The 20204-nt window shown below is 39.8% G+C and overlaps 2 protein-coding genes across 2 annotated transcripts in view; one reads left to right on the forward strand and one right to left on the reverse strand.

The window, feature by feature from the left end:
- eys (eyes shut homolog) overlaps positions 1–11189 on the forward strand; it is a 139806-nt gene extending 128617 nt beyond the window's left edge. The window contains exons 44-50 of the mRNA XM_033979314.2: positions 612–794; positions 2341–2507; positions 3376–3520; positions 8129–8303; positions 8939–9111; positions 9212–9373; positions 9988–11189. Of these exons, the coding sequence (XP_033835205.1) occupies positions 612–794; positions 2341–2507; positions 3376–3520; positions 8129–8303; positions 8939–9111; positions 9212–9373; positions 9988–11189 (2207 nt within the window). The remainder of the gene's footprint in view (positions 1–611; positions 795–2340; positions 2508–3375; positions 3521–8128; positions 8304–8938; positions 9112–9211; positions 9374–9987) is intronic.
- A 22-nt stretch (positions 11190–11211) lies between these two features.
- On the reverse strand, positions 11212–19426 carry phf3 (PHD finger protein 3). Its single transcript, XM_055227032.1, has 16 exons — positions 19364–19426; positions 18231–18474; positions 18001–18117; positions 16624–17914; positions 16053–16326; positions 15658–15694; positions 15464–15581; positions 15200–15356; positions 15008–15124; positions 14803–14925; positions 14570–14717; positions 14305–14494; positions 14079–14226; positions 13914–14003; positions 13514–13709; positions 11212–13444 (listed from the first exon to the last, which is right to left on the reverse strand). The coding sequence occupies exons 2-16, from the start codon at positions 18454–18456 to the stop codon at positions 11877–11879; spliced, it is 4800 nt and encodes a 1599-aa protein (XP_055083007.1). The 5' UTR covers positions 18457–18474; positions 19364–19426; the 3' UTR covers positions 11212–11876.
- Positions 19427–20204: the final 778 nt, after the last annotated feature.

Below are 20204 nucleotides of genomic sequence, written 5' to 3' on the forward strand. Positions count from 1 at the left end.
TGTAGTTTAAACTGTAGGCTGCAAGTTCGAGTTCTATGTATTGTCCTATTAAGATAAATTAGTAAAGCACCAGCAATGCAGCACAAACTAAAAACATAAATGAAAGAAACTGGTAACAAATATCAAACATTGCAATATTATATAAAGTACTTCTGTATGACAAGAAAGGTATTTTTGGTTTATGTCTTTAAAAAAATTGCTGTTCTAGTAGTCTAACTTGTAGCCTTAGTTATATTGGTAGTAATTATCATTGAAATACTAGTTTTAGTAGTGGTGGCACTTGGAAGGAATGGAAGTAGTAGTTGTTTTCCTGGTCCATATTTGTAAACTTGTCAGATTGGCTGGAGTAATAGTTTAGTTATTTCTGCAGTAGAGGGTGGCATCATGCTCGTGCTCACCGCAGAAGTTGTAATATTTTGTATTAGGAGACATATAAATAGCTGTTAAATCAGTTGTATTTTCTTACTCTTCTACATATATAACTATATATTAACTTTTCCTTAATCGAAAAGTTTTACTCCAAATTGAGAAAGTCTTTTGGGTAGCCTACATCCTTTTCCTCTGGGTGAAATAAAAATGAAAACGATCTCTCTTTCCCTTGTGTCCTACAGTTGTCAACATAACGCGCCCCAGATTCAGTGGAAATGACGAGTTTGGATACACCTCCTTCCTGGCCTATACCTCCGTTCCCAGTCTGGCTTTCTTCTACGAGTTCAAGCTCAAGTTCATTCTGGCCAATAATTCATCTGCCGTGAAAGACAACCTGATCCTGTTCGCTGGATATAAAGGACAAGGTCAGAGCGGAGCCCACACTCCAGCAGCAATTTAAAATAATTCCTCTGGTTGGGTTAAAGGAGACACGCACTTGGAGATGTCTCCCCAGTGGAATTATAGTTGTCAAACTTCATTAAAGTACCCTAAAGAAATGCTACTGCGGTGTACCCTGCTCACCGTATGCTAATGTGCTGTCTAATAGATTTCCACTGCACTTTTTGATCCGCTAATCAAAAGACCACCTTGATCGTTTTATTTTCTGTACAAGGCTGATTATGAGAGACAATGGTAACGATGCGGAAGAAGTGCTCAAAATATGTAAAATAAGAAAAGACACACAAATATTGCATGACCCAAGTTGAAGTAGAATTTTTCATCAAAATATATTACTCTTTACCTGTCTGTCTTTATGAAAATGTTATTGCTTTGCTTGGAATGTCCCACAGTATGGCATTTCACTTTTGTATCTTGCATTTCTTTCATTATGGGTGTTTTCATTGATCAAAAATACCTTGTAAAACATGCATTCATACTGTGAGCGGACTCGCCTCTCCGTAAATCTGACCTTTAACTTATGCCTGGTAGCACTATCTTGTTTTCCGTGGAGATACATCTGTTTAATGCCATTCTGTGGAACATTCCAGACAAAACAATCTCATCCACATGGAGAGAAGCAGGCGTTGGATCCTACCCCAGAACAGTTACGTAGTGCACAAATACGAGGCCTAGTACAAATACTACATGGGCTGCATTCACAAATTATTTCGTGATCAATTAGGCAGGAGTTTGAAACATTTCCAAGGTGTAATTAGGTAGAAAAGTATCTAGAATAGCTATCAACATCTAGCCAATGATAAGTTATCCGCTGCTGTCACATCCAATTAAAATCTTCTTTCTACAGGAGAACTTTTAGTCACAGGTAACCATGTGTCATCGTCACAAGCATGTATCATCATCAAAAGTGAGAAAAGCACGCGCTAGTCGTATGGATCTCAAGAGCTGGCTTTCTCCTGAGAGTATAATTCATCAAGGTGCAAGGAAAGCAAAACAAGAGAGATGAATAATGAAATACGTGTCAGCCAAGATTGTAGAAATAGTGCAAATTCAAAGACGACATGTATAGGGAGACATTCAACATTTTGCATGATAATTACCGTAATGTGTCTACTTTGATCAACGTCATTGGATTATAGTCATTAAGGTATACAAACTGCATGAAAAATGAGTTGTTTGTAGCACTAGGCATGACTAATGTATGTAAGAGAGGAGCGGGTGTCTTGTGTTTGATTATGTAAAAGTACCTACGTTTAGATGCACATCAAAAATCCGATCGTTGACTGATGTTAGCGTGGAGTTAGCGTGTAATGTTATGTCATATAAAAACTCACGTTGATTTCTTTGATTGTTCACAGGTTTTGAGAAAGAAAATTCTGCAGAAAAAAAATGACAAATGAATGTGGCAAAGACAAACAAAATCAAAATACAACAATTACTCTAAAAGCCCATTGCTTAACGGACTTTTACCTAATGTGTTCCTGTTAACCGATTTTCTTCCCACTGTTTCAGGTAACCATGGCGATGACTTTCTGGCTGTGGGAATAAAGAGTGGCAGAGTGGTGCACAGATTTAACCTGGGATCAGGAGTGGCCACCATTGTCAGCGACCGATTGGACCCCGACGTCCCCATACACACTGTGATGTTCGGGAGGGCGAAGAGGACAGGCTGGCTCAAGGTGGGGGAGGAGCTCGTAGCCATGGAGATTTTTTTATTTTTTTTATTGTAGCTGCAAAGTCATTATCTAGCTTACATGTGCTAGCGTCCACACACATGTGCACAAAAGACATGTTTCTATGCTTTTAGGGAACATTATATTGAGACTGATCCTAAGTTTAACCATAATAACTACTTGCTAACCTTGTCCAAAATGTTTACTTATTTTAACCCATATCTGAACTTTAAAACCATGTTACTGATCTAATAATAACAGATTTACGTCATGGGGATCTAATTTTGTCTGTAAGGGAGGCATGACCCTATGATTTGGGTATGTATGCAGATGTTTGTCCCAACAGTGTGAGAAATACCCCACCCAACGCAAAATGATACTAAAGTAAAAATACCTTGAAGTCAACTTGGTAAATGAGAAGGTAGTGGCATTTTATTTCATATAATTCCTAAGAAAATACTTTTAATTGGGTGTATTTTGAGGAAGATTATTGCTTATGCCTCTACTTGATTAATATTTTAAGTATCTGTATTTTTATTTGGACCACCTCTGGCACTTATTACTTTAACACCTTTTACTTGCGATGTTGGGATTTAGGTCCCATTTACTCACCACGCTTCACTTTGTATTAGTTCATATTAATGGGATGGTCACAGATAAGTAGATAATCCATCCTGCCACTATTTTCTGCAATGAATATCTTAACATGAATTTTTATTTCAGGTGTATTCAAAAGGACAAAGACTTTACATGTGCCGTACTATATATTCTGTGACTCGCTAGCAATAATATATCTCTGAATAAGCCATAACTCTCACTCCCACATTGACGCCTATGGGATAAATAGTGCATGAGTATCGACATGATTCCTCAGGTTGACGGACAACGCAACCGGACTGGCTCATCGCGGGGCCCCCTGGTGGGACTGAGTGTTTTCCATCAGCTCTTTGTGGGCGGGTATAATGAGTACACCCCTGAACTGCTGCCGCTCGGCTCCAGGTTCCGTCATGGCTTTCAAGGTAAGACCTGCTACAGCTTCATTACTGCACAGACAGGGCTTTTTGTTGGAGTATAGGAGCAGTGGAGCTTGGAGTTTCTCTTGGGATCTTTGTCTCTGTGTAAGCACTAGAAAGAGAGAGGGGTAATGAAAGAGAGACACCGGTCTGGGAGAGGTGGGGAGCAGAAATAGCTTTGAGGTCGATTGTATCTTCATTCCTTTTGGCTTTTTTCATTATGGGGTTCAGTGTGCACTGATGATTGGCGTATTGATTTGGCTAGTTTAGCGCTGTGCAAATTATGATGTTACGTGATATGAGATGAAACTATTCGTGATGCACTGGATTCTGGCACCGGCAATTCTTAAACTATTTCTTGGTTGTAAGCTAGCGTTCTCCCTTAAATGTTTTAGGCTTTATTTCATTGGACAGATGGGAGTGAAGAGCGGGAGAGACATTAATCAAATTGTCAAAGCCGGAACTCACATCAGTAAGGCTGAAACAAACGCTGGCATATGTGTTACAGTTCAGACTTCTCGAGGAGACTATCGGGTAGCATCTAGACGAGCTTCACACCTACTTTTTTTTTTTTTTTTTTTGATAATCACTTTCCTCTGAAGAAGAATGATCACGGAAGTCAAGGAACATTTTTTCATGCATTTTGCTATTTAATCATATGTAATGCTAACTAATATCCAACCAACAGGTGCCACATTGAAGATAGAATTTTGTATTTATTGTACCTGTCAATGCTCATCATTTTAAGCAGGACGTTTGACCCTTGTTGACTTTATATACAATTAATTTACATAAACGTGTGCTATATTTTTGGACCATGTTTTAAGAAATATACAAGGTGTCCATAAAGTGGTTTCCAAATATTTTTTAAACTCAATACACCTTTATATGGGCACCATTACTCGCACGAAGCACATCAAGAAGGTACTGGGTTTCTTGCCCTGTTCGCTGTAGCAGAGCCTCATCGATGGTTCAATCACATCTGTATCTTTTACTTTAGTTCAGTAATGTCCCGTATCTTTGTTCGATACAGTGTCTTTAACACAGACCCATAAAACCCATGATACACATTGTACGTTCTCTTGAGGAGTATCCTTCATTCAAAAGTATACCTCTTTAATCAACAGGATGCCTGAAATACACAAATGCAATGTGATTAAAAACTTTTATTACCACCGAGTACAATAGAACACATCTAATTAATATATCTTATCAATTGCCTTTGTAATAAAAATTTTAATTGAAAAGAGACCTTATGAACACCCTGTACATCAAATATTTATTGTATTTTTTTGTTTTTTTATTCTGTAATTCTAGGACTAAACCAGCACATCAAGTACACAGGCTTACTATACTCCTACATGTATTACGGGGTTGTATTTGTGACTTTGCTATAATCACGTCATATTCTGGTAGAGTCATGTGCAAAATCCATCCCTGATACAATAATTCACTTGAGCTAGTCGTTCCATACAAGTAGTCTTCATCAGCATCACTTGAGCTTTTTCTAAAGTGACCTCCATGTAGCAACGATTTCTCCACAGTTTTTATTGTGGTCGCTAATGCACAGAGCTGGGAGGGCAAGATTTCCATAACCGTAATAATGGGAAATGGCTATGAATATCATCATAACTGTATTCAGTAGCACTCTGACTTTATAAAATGTCATGGGAAATCCACTGAAGGTGACTAAGTGCTGTCCATGTTTAAGAATGATTCTGTTTGTTTGGCCAAGGCAGAGCTTACCAAATAGAGGCTCTGAAATCAAATTACCCACATACTAAAGTGCCATTTGCGAGTGCCGTGGCCCCTGTTGGTGACCAAGCGACACGGGTGCGAGCATAACCTTTCAGTTTGGATGTAATGAGAACTCACGAGTGTCTAATCAGATCTAGGTGACCTTCCTGGAACCCTAATCATGATGGCTGGCGGTGAGCACACTGATAATGCACTTCACTCCCAGTTATCAACAGATACACTGGCCCCTGTGGAAAGATGGCAGAGCAGGGGGCAGGCCGAGGGGAGGCAAGTATCACTGAAGCTGTGGAGACAGGGGAGCGGAGACAGAGCGGGGATGAGACAGCTGCGCAACAAAAAAGGCATGCAAAGTTCAGCTGAAAATGTTTGATGTGAAAGGGGTGCAAAATTGACTTTTTGGAGCTTTCGAGCACGTTACAATGTTGTTCCATCATCAAAATCTTGCCTTTTTACATCATACATGCATGTTTGAGCAATCTCGCAGTCTTTCCCAGGCCCTATTTGAATCCTCCTTTCAGTTAACAGTGTTATTCTGTCCAATACTCAACCCACAAGCCTACGTCACCCACGCTCCCACACGACCATAAATGTACAAAAGCATGAAACAAAACAATGCACTACAACTTCACAAACCTGACGCCATGTGCAGTAGTTTCATTACATGCACTGATTGTGTTGATGGTGCTCTGAAGGGGGAGTGACTTAACGTGGGGAGCAAAGGGAGGAGAGTCTCAGAATGTGAAACTGAAACTTCTTAAACATGTAGATACATTGTTTTCAGCGAGTATAGCATTTTCAAAACAATAAAAGGCAACATAGTGCTCTAAATATGTTATGTGTTAGCAGTTAGTACCTTCTTTAAAGTATATTTTTCTACATGAATAATATTAGAATATAGTTTGGAATGACTAATAGTGCATATTAGTCATCGCTAGCTGTTAAAAGTAAATGTGTGCAAGGGACTACTTGATAGACTGCCTGTATCTCACTTGCTCGTTGAACATTGATAGTGGAAGTCTCAAAACTGGCTACTTTGGTGCCACAGTTGCAATTTAATAATCTGGTAACAAACTTTTATACACACCTGCTCCTGTTTTTAATGTTTTATATGGACTTGTTTGTTTTGTTTTTCTCTGCGTGTATTGTATTTTGAACAGAGCACCCATAAAAAAGAGAACTGAAGTGTGCTCTCATTGGGTACCCCTGTAAAAATAAAGATAAATATATAAATAATAATACATTGTGCTTCCAAAAAATGGAATACATTTCAAGGACAAGCACAATTGGATACTTTGGTGCCACAAACACACTTTAATAATCTGATGGTAAACTTTTATACTCACACCTGCTCCTGCTGTTTTAATGTTTTTTGGATTTATGTACTAATTTGTTTTGTTTGTATTTTCTGCATTTGAACAGGGCACCCCCAGATATTCGGTTTCAATACAAACAAAATAGGATAGAGAAGCCTCAATAGTACAAAGTTTTCTTTATACATAATAAATAATTAAAACTACTATTATAATTGATTCCACACACATTTCAATTTATATTAAGTTTTGATGATTAAGATTCTTATTTTATGTAACACCAAATTTCATTTTTATTAACCATAAACCTTAATTACCATCATTAAAATAATGCATGTGAAGATATTTCACTCTGTCATTAATTCGACTTGGAATGTTACTGTTGAAACAGTCTCCGTAAAATAAAAGTTGTTGATTGCGTCAAGCTTATTTGAAATGATTTCTTGTTTTGAACTTCACCTTTCTGTCTATCATTGTCTTCTCACTATTCTCCAACCCTGTACTGATACTGCAAAAACTAAAACTTCACCCCAAATATAAAATGTCTAGTCTCAACTTCACAGCTTTCTTAGTTCCCACACAAGAGTCAGTAAGAGTGCAGCTTAACAAAAATAACCCACCAAAATAGTCGTCTATACCTTATGAGTCAGTGTAGCTTTTTTTGAACCCTTTATGTTCTGTACTGCACCATCGCTGGAGTGTGCTAAGCAGACGGCATCATGTGGTGAATATTCATGAGTGAACATGACATTTCCCCTGCATCCTGTTTATGCCCATGACTAATGCAGCAGAGATGTGTGCTCCTGTCCAGCGCTCTGTACCCTGTGTTTGGACTTAATATTAATAGAAAGCCTCTCCTGGTCAGAGCAAATATTGTCTTTTAAAAAATAAACATTGTGATGGAAGCAGGAATAGACCCAGAAACATTGTTGAAGTGAATGACGTAGATTATTATGTTTATTATAGATGTGCTACCTATATCAAATCACCATTATTGTTTTGGAGATTAAAATAAAATAACCTTAAAGTTTAATCTTTCAGATCAGTATATTTGTGCAATGCCCTTAAGCCTTAAATCCTCATAACACTGTTGTGCGTTATATTGCCACAATATCATCTGATTATCAACATCTTGAGAAACACGACCCCTAGTTCATAATGACACCTGTCAGTGGTGACAAGTGAACTTTCTGTCCTCCAACTTGGTATGTTAAAAGGTGGAAAATTGACAGTTAAAACAACACTTTTTTTTTTTTTTTTTAATATGAGATATGCCATATTTGTGTATTTTAAAACTTTTGGGGCAATATCAAATTAAAATCTAAAAAGTTATTTGATAAATGAAGCAGCATAAAGGGGATTAACTCCAAACACAATCAAAGTTTTGTCCTTAATCTGATTGTTAATTATAATCTTGAAAGCACCTTTGATATTTTTCGAACAATGAAAAGTGGATTGTTCCTTTGTCTCGTTAATCCTACATCAGTGAAGTGTGAGATATTCCTCTCACTAACATGCCATTTCTGTTTTTTCTTTCTTTTCAAAGGGTGCATTTTTGATGTGCAGTTTCGCACTGGAAGAGACAGAAAATTCCAAGTGCTGGGACAGCCTGAGGGACAGGGCTGGTTTGGCCGCAGTGTGGGTCAGTGTGGGGTCACGCCTTGTGCTCATGTGCTCTGTAAAAATGGAGGAACGTGTGTGGACTCAGGCTCATCTGTGTAGTAAGTCATGATTCATTTTATGCCTGTTTAACCTCTCTCATGAATAACACATGCAGCTACATTGTTGACGTCATTACTTACACCTGCACTGTGGAATTTTTCACCTGCTCAACCACACAGAGATGTTATTGACTTCTCAGGTGTTCCACAGTATTGCATTGAACGTTATATATTACATTTATTCATTTACATGCTTTTGTTGCTCAAAAAAATATACATTCTTATTGTAAGCTTGCCTTTCAAACAATCTGACCTATAGCTGGGTCTTTTTATGTCCTTGGATATAGATTATGCCATACTGTGAAACATTCCAAGCAAAGTAATAATGTCTTGATGCCTGGAGACAAGCAGGTGACGGACCCTCCATCAGAAAAGTTAAATTGTGCACCTTTAGAGTCATGAACATAGTCGTGTGTCTTGTGGTTCATCAGACTTGTATTTAATATAGAAGAAATATTTATGCACAGTGTCTCCCTGGCTTTAGTATTAGAGTATTAGAGTTATCACTGGTAGGACTACAAATTTGTGTTAAGAGATGTGGTATTTAAGCCAAATTTATCTTTATTATTGCTTCCATGAAATGCCAGAGAATAATTAAATGTCATTTGAAATCTTTTAAAAATGTTGTGCTCTAGTTGTCAGTGCCAAGTTGGATGGAAGGGGGCGCTGTGTTCAGAGACCGTATCAGTGTGTGATGCGGAGCATAGCCCACCTCCCCTCTGTGCCCACGGCTCCACCTGCATCGCTCTCCCAAATGGATATACCTGCCACTGCCCCCTGGGGACTGCCGGGCTGTACTGCGACAAAGGTCACTGCAGCCTGAAACATTCACTGTGTCCATAAGTAGGTGTTAAACACTAATCTCACTGTTTAATTATTAACCAGCTGTGTTGCTGTGTCCTAAACAGCTGTGACCATCACGGATCCATTCTTCAGCGGGAACCACTCCTCCTGGATGTCTTTTGCCCCTCTGAATTTGAGACACAGCACTGTACTGGAGCTGCAGTTCCAGCCTCTAACACCGGATGGCATCCTTGTCTACACAGCACAGCATCTCAATACCAGAGCAGGTTTGGATTAGAGTTCCTTTACAGAATTGTTGTGCAAATTTAGAAGCAGTCTGATTTCAGATTTTAAATAAATATATAATTTTATTTTTGTTGTTTCAGTGACTCTGTAGCATTTGCCATTGCCTATTTATTTGTACAAGGAGTGTCAAAAAGTTTTTTCACCAAGGACCACGTTATGACACTTGTGGGCAATACAGTGAGTCATTCAGAGAGATACATTTTACAGAGCCACCTTTAATAAGGCTTGGAACATTAATTTCAAGTCTGTATCAGAACACAGTGTGATAATATTGAGGATATAGAGGTAGAATTACTTTTGAGATAAAGCTTATGATTATTTGGGACAATTCTCCAGGCTATTGTTGGGACATCCCCTGATCCATTCAATAATGCCTAAATAACAGCCTGGATTTTTTTTATACATAAAAGTGTAAAAATATAAAGACATATCCAACTATAAAAATCTCTTCTTAACAAATCACAATATTTATTGATGTGAGCCTGGTAAATCTGCTGTGAAATATTTTATATAAGACTAAAACACACGCTATCAATAACCCTGCAATAATCACCATTTTCTGTTTACCCTAACCCATTCTGTTGTCTGTTTACAGGAGACTTCCTCTGTCTGTCGCTGACATCAGGCCACGTCCAGCTGAGATTCAATCTGGGACATGGCACCCACGTCCTTCGGTCCGCTGGCCGAGTGGACCCCAGCGGGAGAGCCTGGCACAGGGTGAAGGCGGGCAGGGTGGGTCCTCGGGGCTTCCTCAGTCTGGATCACAAGGAGATCACACACAACACCACGACGCAACGCATGACCACCCTCGACGTGGCAACAGACATCTTTGTCGGAGGCGTCTCTAGTTTAAGCTCTGTCACTCCTGATGCAACTGAGGGAGCTCCAATGGGGTTCACGGGAGGTTTGAGGGAGCTTATCGTGAACGGTGTGGACTTGGACTTATCAGAGAGAGGGGCAGTGAGCGGGGCCAATGTGGGGGACTGGGATGGCACAGCGTGTGGGTTCAAAGTGTGCCAAAACCAGGGGCAATGCAGGCCAATCAGCACAGACTCTTTCATGTGTGTGTGCCCGCCTGCCTGGACTGGGTCTGTTTGCAACCAGTCTGTTGGTTGTGTGAATAATAACTGCAAACAAGGTTCATTCTGTTCTCCCTATAATGTCACCTCATATAGCTGTTTATGTCCTTTAGGATGGACTGGAAGATTTTGTGATACTGAAATATCAACGGATACGTTTCGTTTCATGGGAAAATCGTATATAAAATACATTGACTCAAGATATAACACTAGGGATCTAAAAAACACAAAGGTTTCTTTCAGCTTTCTTTCCAGTAGTAATGATAGCTTAGTTATGTGGATGGGGAAAGCAGAGCATGATGATGAAGACTATCTCGCAATTGGGCTTGAGAAAGGGCAGATCAAAATTGCAGTAAATTTAGGAGAAAGACTTCCTAAACCACTAAGTTTTAAAAATACAACCCTGTGTTGTAATAAGTGGCACAACATCTCTGTATCATTGAATAGTACAGTCATCCAGGTCTTCTTAAATAATAAGAGAGTTATCCATACAAATATTGATCCTTTTGAGCGATATGTAGCATTAAACTATGGAGGAAAAATTTACTTTGGGGGCTTTGAACTAAACAGAAATATATCCATCTTGACATCTGGGTTATTTGAAAAAGGCTATGAAGGTTATCTCAGGAATGTTTACTTGTATAATGACATCAAGCCACTGCAGTTTCTTCCAAATAGTGAGGGTTTTAATGTTTATGACGGCAACAAACAGTTGTAGATAACTATTACCACAATGCTAATAAAGCTGGCACCATTAGAGTTTATTGTCAATAAAGAAAATGTGTTGGCTGCAGTTAAGTTGAGTGAAATATGACATTTTTATGTGAATCGTTTTTCTTAGTTACAAAAAATAAACTTTGGGGATAAATTAAATAACCTATGTTTAACAAAATACAATGATCTAATATTTGTGAAATATTTTTATGCCTGACAATAAAAAAGGATTAGCTTTATTACGAACTGTACATAGACAGACAGTGCAAAGGACACTTCATTCCTCATGTATTTTACAAGCCAAAATGTACATGTCTTTATAAAGATATTTAAAAATATTTAAAACAAAATCTGAATCAAAGCAAAGCTTTAAGTGTTGTAACATTAATGCCAGATAACTGAGTATGAATAAAGTGGTCCACATGTTGCCATCAGTCTGGAAGTGATGTATAGTTTTTTGCACAACAGCTCAGTATGAACCTATATACAATAGAAATGTTAAAAACCTGACCATTTCTTTCAAAACTGAACATTTGGGATCTTAAAAGGGCATTTCTGAAAATGTTTGAAGTAATATCTCATTTTGGCTGTACTGCCAATTACAAAAAACTTTTTAAAAGGTAAATCACCAAATAAAATGTTGAGCCATCTCTGAGCAAAGCATTTCAGTCATTTTAAAAACACAAAATAATTAAGAGTAGCTGTCCCTTGAACTTCGTCGACCATTTTCATAATCAGAGTCCCGTCTGTGCCTGTGCTTGTCCTTGTCCTTGTGTCTGTAGTCTTCACTGTGGTGCCTGTCTTTCCTCTTCTCACTATGCCGATCGTCCGAGTGTCCATGGTGACGGCTCCGGTCCCTGTACTTGTCGTCGTGGTTACGATCGTACTTCTCCCGTTCCCGGTCGTGATGTCGACTCTTCTTCCCGTGATGCGAGTCCCTGTGATGGCGCCGATCATGGTCGGTGTAGCGGACTTCAATGCGTTTGTACTCCTTGGACTGTCCGGACGAGTCCTCTGAAGACAGCGTTGCACTGGAGTTGCGCTCTTGGGATTCTGCAGTGGACAAACCCGCTGTGGCTAATGGGTAATCGTAGCTGCCTGAAACTGGAGGCTCCTCTGGGAGAGTTGCATCACTGGTGTGGTGGTCAACAGGCTCTGTTACTCTGGAGTCCGGTTCGAGCAGTGGTATTTCTGTCACTAGTTTCTGTACTATAAATGGATTTAGATAATCAATATCGTCCTTTGAAACAGAATCTTTACCACTTGTGTGTGTTGTAGTTTGCTCGTGTACTTTCACTGGTGTTGGGGAAACAACTGACATTACCGGGTCACTTTCAACCACATCACAAACAGTTTTATGACTTTGAGCATTGTCAGCTTTTTCAGTTGGTAGCACCTCATTTGTACCTTCATTTGCACTAGTAGAATATGCTGAAGATTTTTTCAATATACCACTAAGCGGTTTAGCGCCATCTGCTGTAGTTGTGGGATTTTGCGATTCTGCATTTGTAGTTTTATTAACCTCATTCACAACAACAGCAGCATCCCCTTTGGCCACACTGCTTTGCTCTGTGGACAATCTGGCCAGGAACACTTCAGTGGACACGTCTGGAGGCTTATCTTTCAAAGTGATGGTTGAATTCTGAATAACGGCCACCGTTGTATCTGTTGATGGGACACTTTTGGCTGCATCAGTGGGTTTGGGCGGCTCGGGCTCAACTTTAGCAGTTTTCACATCTTTCTTCTTGATGAGGAAGCGATCACGTGGCGTAACAGATGTGGGACTTTTGAGGGAGTTTCCAGATGCTGATGTCTCTGTTTTTGCAGCCTGGGTGGGTGTCTTCTTTGAATCATCTGCAGCTGCTGATGGTGAAGATTTCCCAAAAACATCTGGCAGTGGAGGCAGTATCCCACCCCAGCCAAGCAGAACACCTGGTAGAAAGCGTGGCTTTTTGGCTCCCTGATTGTTCCCCTCCTCTGAAGCAGGAGGGTCTTCAAATGCCAATGGCTCATCTTCCTCTTCTGCATTTTCAGTAGTGTCAAGTGGTTTGTCCTTCTCTTTTCTGAGTGGGCGGGTCAAACTGGAGAGGTACAACTGCTCATCCTCCTCTTGTGATGATTTGGTTTCTTTTAATGACACTGTACTGTGCTTAACTTCTGGAGCAGGCCTTGTTTCACTTTCCACAGAAATATAATCTCTCTTTGGTCTCTGGCGTATTATGAGTCCAAGAAGAAGATTTGGACGGTTGTTCTCCAAGCCTATGGAACAATGATGGTGAGTAAAAGGTTTCAAATATCAAACATAATAAAAGGATTGTTTATAATTACCTGGTCCGTCAAATGGTACGAGCTGATGTGGCACTTTTTCAGTAGCACCCAAAGGAATGATGTACATATCCTTCACTTGTTTTAAGTTGTTTGACACCACACCAAAGCGTTTACGGCTGCTAAAGTAGGCATAGAGCAAAGTGTAGGAGATCTCATCTTCTTCAGTCTCAGGAGAGAATCGGATCAAGCACACCTCCTACAAAAAGCATATAAACGTCAAAAGAGGATAAAGGCAAAGAAACTGTTATTTAGAACTATTAACCTACAGGGCTTTATGGTCTACACATCTTTTTCTACTAGAACTAGCTATATTTTCCTTAATTTCACTAAAGAAAATACTCCCCAATTCCTTCAAAATTCCATTTTAATCTGTGAGGGATCATCATTGCTAGACTCTTACTTTGGTTCCAGTTGCCCGAATCTTCTCCAAATAATCCCACACGATCTGTGGACCAATCCTCCCACCAATTTGAATACTATCGGGTAGATCCTGCAAAGAAAGGACAATACAGCTCAAACATGCACATTATTATAAATCGTAACACAAACTGAATGCACAACTCACTTCAGTCAAATGGTCTAAAATGCCAGAAACTGGAAAGGCCTTGGTTACAAGTTTAGCTACAGAGGCCATATGAAGAAATCCACGCCACAAGGACTTTAAGCCAGCCAGGAAAGTACCAGTTTCATCCTTTGTTGCAGAAGTGTCCAGCCTGTAAGACAATCAAGATTTGAAAAGTTACCTTGTTCAAAATAAACACACTGAGCCTCTTTGTAAAATTAGTATTTACTTTGTGCTGTAGCCCGACTTTGCATTCTGAAGACTCTCCTCCAGCACACTAAGGTGCAGGTCATCGTCAATAGGAGGTGGGGTGGTGGTATTCTTAGTTTCTTCTGCTTTAGTGGACTGTCTCCTAATAACCGTAGTAGCGACTTTGACCACTTTAGTTGGAGCCTCTTCCACCGGGGGTGCCATACGACCTTGTGAAATATAAAACCAAATTTAATGTGCGTTTTTGAATGGTGACAAACAGAAACAGTGAAGCAAAGTGGTACCAGTGCAGATTTTGCAGTGCAGGTCAAATAAGTGTGACTTGTGTTGTGCTGTGGTATCCTTCTCAAGTGGGCCAATCTCTTCTTTCTTTTCTGGTGTTACTACTGGCTCTGGTAAGGGCACAGGCGGGGCTTTGGGAGGCAGCACAGGCTGTTAAAAAACAAAAAGTAATCAAACTTCACACTCGTACATTTGTGAGGTAAATATGATGTTGATTATTTGACCTCTCTCTCACCTCAACCGTCTCGGGTGCCTTCACTGGTTCAAGGCTCTCGATTTCAATTTCACCTTTGTGCGTGATCTTTGTGATCGGCCGCCTCTCTGCCTCCCTTTGCTCCTTCTCAATCATTTCAATTGTCTGTAAAAAATGACAAATAGAATACTTTTAGAGTTGAACTAAAAGGTCACTTAAAGAATAAGTGTGAAAAAGTATTACTTACATGTCGATTTTCTCTTTGTCGCCAAGCAGCCAACTCCTTTGAGGCTAATTCTTCAGGACTCATTCGAATGAGGTTGCTAGGAGAAATTTCACCCTTGAGAACTTTCTTGAACAGAACCTGACAGGAATAACAAAAAGAAAACATAACTAAATGTCAACTTTTAATATTTAATAACATTGAAGGTCAACCTACATTGTTTTTAGTATCCTTAAGGTTGAACGTTAGACTTCTGTACTTATTTTTGTATTTGCTGTCAGTGTCTTTGTACAAGTGAAACAACTCGCGTTCCGTTTTCTTGGCAATTTCATGCGCCTTCTCCACACTGACGTTTAAGTTGGACTCTTTCAACCTAAAACATTGGCAGAATCACAGTAGTTGATGGTATTCCATAACACAAGATAAAATGGAAGGCTTATAGTTAGGTGAATGTGTTACTGATGAACTTTTGAGTCTTACCTCTGTGTGAGAATTTCTTTTAAGGAATCGCGCACACTTCGCCTGATTTGTTCCACAGACACAGGCTTCTTCGAGGATGAGGAAGGTTTGCTTTTGACATCTTGTTTTGAATAAATGGCTGCGAGGACAGAAAGTCAACATATACTCAGACAAGTCAAGATTTATTTAAGTGTAAGCAGAATTCTAATCCATACCAGGTTTGTGGTCTATGGACTGCCGGCGATCAGGCTCCTGTTCAAACAGATAGAAAAAGTCAATTCTGTCATATTGATGTCAATGATAGAACAGGAAGGGGGTGGGGGCAGATGTGTGAGCAAAAACAGTGCCAGGTAGATAAAACTGTTTTCAATCGATTCTGAAAGTGCACATTTGGTGAAAACACACCATGTCAACCACCCCCATGTGGAAATGTCCTACAACAGGCCAGGTAAAAACAAAAGACAACAAACCCTGCAATGGAAACACTGGCTATTATAAAATCAGAGGAGCAATTAGCTGTAGAAGACAAATGACAAAAATGTAATAATGAATTATAAACAGCAAAGTGGTGAGGACTTGACATTTCAAAAAAGACACTAGTTGTTCTCACCTTTCTTACAGCAGGGATCCCCCCTGATGGGACACTCTGGGAGGGCCCAGCTCTAGGTTTGGTGGGGGACATCTTAGGATCCTGGACTTCATTTTTAACTTCAGGTTTGAGTGCACCTGGAGGCTCAGGCTCTGCTTTCTTGCTCTCTTCTTCACAGCACTTCAGGCACACATACATCTGGTCTTCCTCCTCCATCTCTCGAACTTTTATCAAATCCAGACCCACACAGTCGCCATGGAACCAATCGTCACAGCGACCACACCCCACCATAAACCTTCAGAAAACAAGATAAATTATGTTTTTTTCTTTTAATATTTTTCATAGAATGATGCAAACCATTTACTGAACAGTAGAAAAAATGGGTGCAGGAGACTCTGTATATCTATGAGATACTGGCTTTGTGACTGCAGGTCTCATAAAAATAGCTACTCCTGAAATAGTTCTACTTTAGATCATTAACTCTTGTTCATTTGTGTTTAGTACATAAATTCCTTTCCCTGATTCATACTCTTAACAACCTGCACAGTACTGTACAATGCTACCACTATAAAAGTATTAGACGACCACTTACATGTTGTTATGCGGCTTCTTGCACAGTCCACAAGAATTGCACCCATCCCATTGTGCCTCACTGTTGGCGACAGGTGGCTCCTCAGAACTTTCTTTTTTCACAGGTGCATTATCTGGGATGAACAGCTCCGGCTCCTCTATTGAGATGGTCCTACTTCTCTGTTTATGAACTAGCTTCTCTGGCTTTTTTACTTTAAGCTTTTCAGGTCCAGACGCCTCAGGTGACTTTACAGATTGGCCAGGGCGACTGTGAGTTGGATGCATGCTCTCAACTTTGTTCTGTGGAGGGGTTGGTTTGCTGGGTCCATGTTGTTCTCGATGGCCAGAGACTGAGTTCTTTTTCACTAAAGCCATTGGTGAAGTGGGCAGCTTTGGCTTGACTTTAACGTCTGCCATTACTTGAGTCTTTTGGACCTTATTGTGATGACCACTTTGAGCATTTTCAATGGGCCTTTTTAAAGACACAATACCCTTTTTGTCTTTAACAATGTTTGTGACATGTTTTTCATCTCTGTTTAAGAGTTTTGGTTGTGTGTTTTGCAATGGCTTGGGTTTCTTGGTGATGGTGTGTTGCAGACCTGAAACCATTTTTTTATTCTTAATGGAAGCAAGGTCTTGCTTTGGCTTGTGTAACTTGAGCGGATATGGGTGTGGTTTGTCTGGACTTTTCTCAATGTTGTTACTCGTTTTGTCATTAACCTTTTGTTGTGGTTCAGCAGTCTCTTTTTGCTCATTGTCGTTTGTTTGCTTTCCAGCATGATTGTCCAGTTTGGCATCTGCTTCACACTGAGTGCCTTGTAATGTCCCATTGGCAGTTTGCACTTCATTAGGATTTACATAGGGGCCCAGCCCAAGAGCTGCATCATCCACACAACTTTTTACAATGTCTATTGCTTGTATATTGTCTGTTAAATGTGATTGTATATCAAGAGTAGCATCCTGCAACACTGTAAATCCGATGTCCCCACTGTAAGCCATGCTATCCTCAAAGCTGTCATGCACAGTCTGAGTATATCCAGGTCCTGGAAGTAGCTCAATCCTAAATCCGCCAATAGTTACGGTCAGTTTTCTCAAAATAACATTGGGTTGTAGCCATAATGCACCTTCACAATCATTTATGTTGATGCGTCCACCATTAATTAGTTCTTGTTTTAACTTGACACCTGTCACTCCTTTGTCAATCGTAAATGAGTTATCCAAGGCAATGGGCTGCTTTCTAGGCCTGCCTGGCCTTCTGCGTACAGTAGCGACATCCGTCTGATTTGGTTGTGAGGCATTGTTGGCTGCACATTCTAAATAGAAAAAATAAATAATGTTGTAATACACAAGGTACATTAAACTAATAGTTTTACTAAAATAAACAAGCAAAATATCTTACCATTTTCTACATGACAAGGACGTTTCCTGGGCCGGCCAACAGGCCGTTTGACAGGTGGAGTTTCTGCAACTGTTACTTCACTGCTAAGCCCTGAAGACATGGTACCACCATCAAGACCTGCTGAACATTGAAAAGTGAAATGAAACAGAGCCTACTTATAATTAAATACTTTTAAATACTAATTTAAAAGTTTTAAATCTAAAAGGTGAGCAATATGTATGTAAACATACCAGCAATTTGAAAAGCAGGATCTTCGCTGTCCAATAGATTAAATTGTGAACTTGCAGACCCAAACATAGGATCTTTATCACTAAGCATGTTTTTCAGTGAATCTTCAAGTGGAATTCCTGGACAAAATTCATTATTGGCTTCACATTCCAGATTCTGACCAACTATCAGCGAGTCATCCAACTGGTCACTCGGTATTAGATGGTTAAAAGTGTCCACAATATCCATGAATGCTGCTACCTTCCTGTTTTAGATAAAGCATAAAAATAGATCAAGAAGGCTGTATAGCGACGTAATCAATGATATTACAAAAACATTGCATCATTCTCAGAGAATATTGGTGTTAACCATCATCCAGTGTTTGAAATATCAGCTTTGTTTACAAACCATATCGCACATATGCTGCAAAACTACAACATAGTTTGAGAATTTTTCCATCAACAAAACGTCCAAAAATCTCCTGATGACAACATGCGTGTTCAAAAAGGTATCATATCATGTTAAAGAGGGCTTGATGTTGCCAATGAAATAACATGAAGCGGCTACAGTAAAGCAGATTACCTGTGTATTGGCGGTGGCTATGTACACATGAAAGGACGAAATAGTTGAAACAAGTAATGTTTAATTTCCATAATATGGTGCAAGAAATCGCCGGCAACAAAAATGTCAAAATGGCTGGTTTCATAGGGAGAGGTGTGCAGGTTAAAGGAGTTTGTGCATGTTATGTTTGGGTTACGATTTCCATCTGTTAGCTAGCTAGCATCATAGCATGGGGCTAACATCATCCGCTGGAGAACAAGATTAAGCTCAACATGCTAACGCCGAGGTATGAATGAAGTTAAAACAATATCCACGCATAATGCATACTCTCCTCTGTATATGGGTAATGGTCAAACCTAGATCCAATCCAAAACACCAATACATTAGCAGAAAGTGTAAGCATACATATTTCAAACGCCAAATGCTAACTTGCCAGAAAGCTAAATCGCGTTAGCATTTCAGTCAAGGCCCGAGCTAGCAAGTTTGTTTGTAGCTACGATGCCTCTATGTACGTTTAACCGTTTTGAATAATTTCATAGTTTGCAATATTTATGCATATATTTAAAGGTGATATCATATTTACAAAGCCATCTCACCTCTGTAACCCTCAAGTGGTGCATCCAACTCGTGTAAGATTACATACTAACACAGCTGCTGCAGATCCAAGTTAACTTCCTCAAACTCAGCCGTCATTCGTCCTACTGCTGCAAAGAGCGGCCGTCACGTGGTTTGTGTTTACACCAGGCAGCCCAGGCTTACTCCTATATCATTTCATATAAAATTAGGTCCTTTTTATTGCTTAAGTAACATACCGAACGAGAAACAAAATATTCTCCACATATTTAAATAATGTCCCACTTTCTACTGATGCCACATGAATTGTATAAAAAGTGAAATTTATAGATAATGTGATGTTGTTGTTTTTTTGTTGTTGTTGTTTTTTGTTATTTTTTCAAACAGATAAATCAAAACTCTATGGATGTCCTAGCTTTCAGGGTAAAATGCTGGCACTTATTGCTCTTCCAATCTCTCTGTGTGATACAAAAACTGAGATTGCTGTCAACATGTAATTATTATCAGAAGACTTTTATGGCAATAAAAAAGTCTTCTGATTATCTCTGAGCCCATCCCTCCATGTCCCACCACATTCAACAACTAGCCCCTTTTTTCTTTCATATCCTACTTGGGTTGTAGAACCCATCTATCCTTCCATTTTCAACGCTTATCCAGAGCCAAGTCGCGGGTGCAGCAGTCTAAGCAGGGACTCCCAGTGTTCCCTCACCCCAGACACGTCATCCAGCTCCTCCGATGGGACTCCGAGGCGTTCCCAGGACAGCCGAGAGACATAATCCCTCCAGCATGTACTGGGTCTTCACCGGGGCCTCCTCCCACTGGGACACCTCCCTAGGGAGACGTCCAGGAGGTATCCTGAGCAG

Source organism: Periophthalmus magnuspinnatus, chromosome 15 (assembly GCF_009829125.3).
Source record: "Periophthalmus magnuspinnatus isolate fPerMag1 chromosome 15, fPerMag1.2.pri, whole genome shotgun sequence".
Classification (NCBI taxonomy): domain Eukaryota; kingdom Metazoa; phylum Chordata; class Actinopteri; order Gobiiformes; family Gobiidae; genus Periophthalmus; species Periophthalmus magnuspinnatus.

Coding starts and splice junctions, on each gene's coding strand:
- phf3 (XM_055227032.1), bottom strand. CDS start 18,456: ATGGATATTGTGGACACTTTTAACCATCTAATACCGAGTGACCAGTTG. Junction 18,118..18,230: donor TCCTGCTTTTCAAATTGCTG/GTATGTTTACAT, acceptor AATGTTCAGCAG/GTCTTGATGGTGGTACCATG. Junction 14,926..15,007: donor GACAAAGAGAAAATCGACAT/GTAAGTAATACT, acceptor CATTTTTTACAG/ACAATTGAAATGATTGAGAA.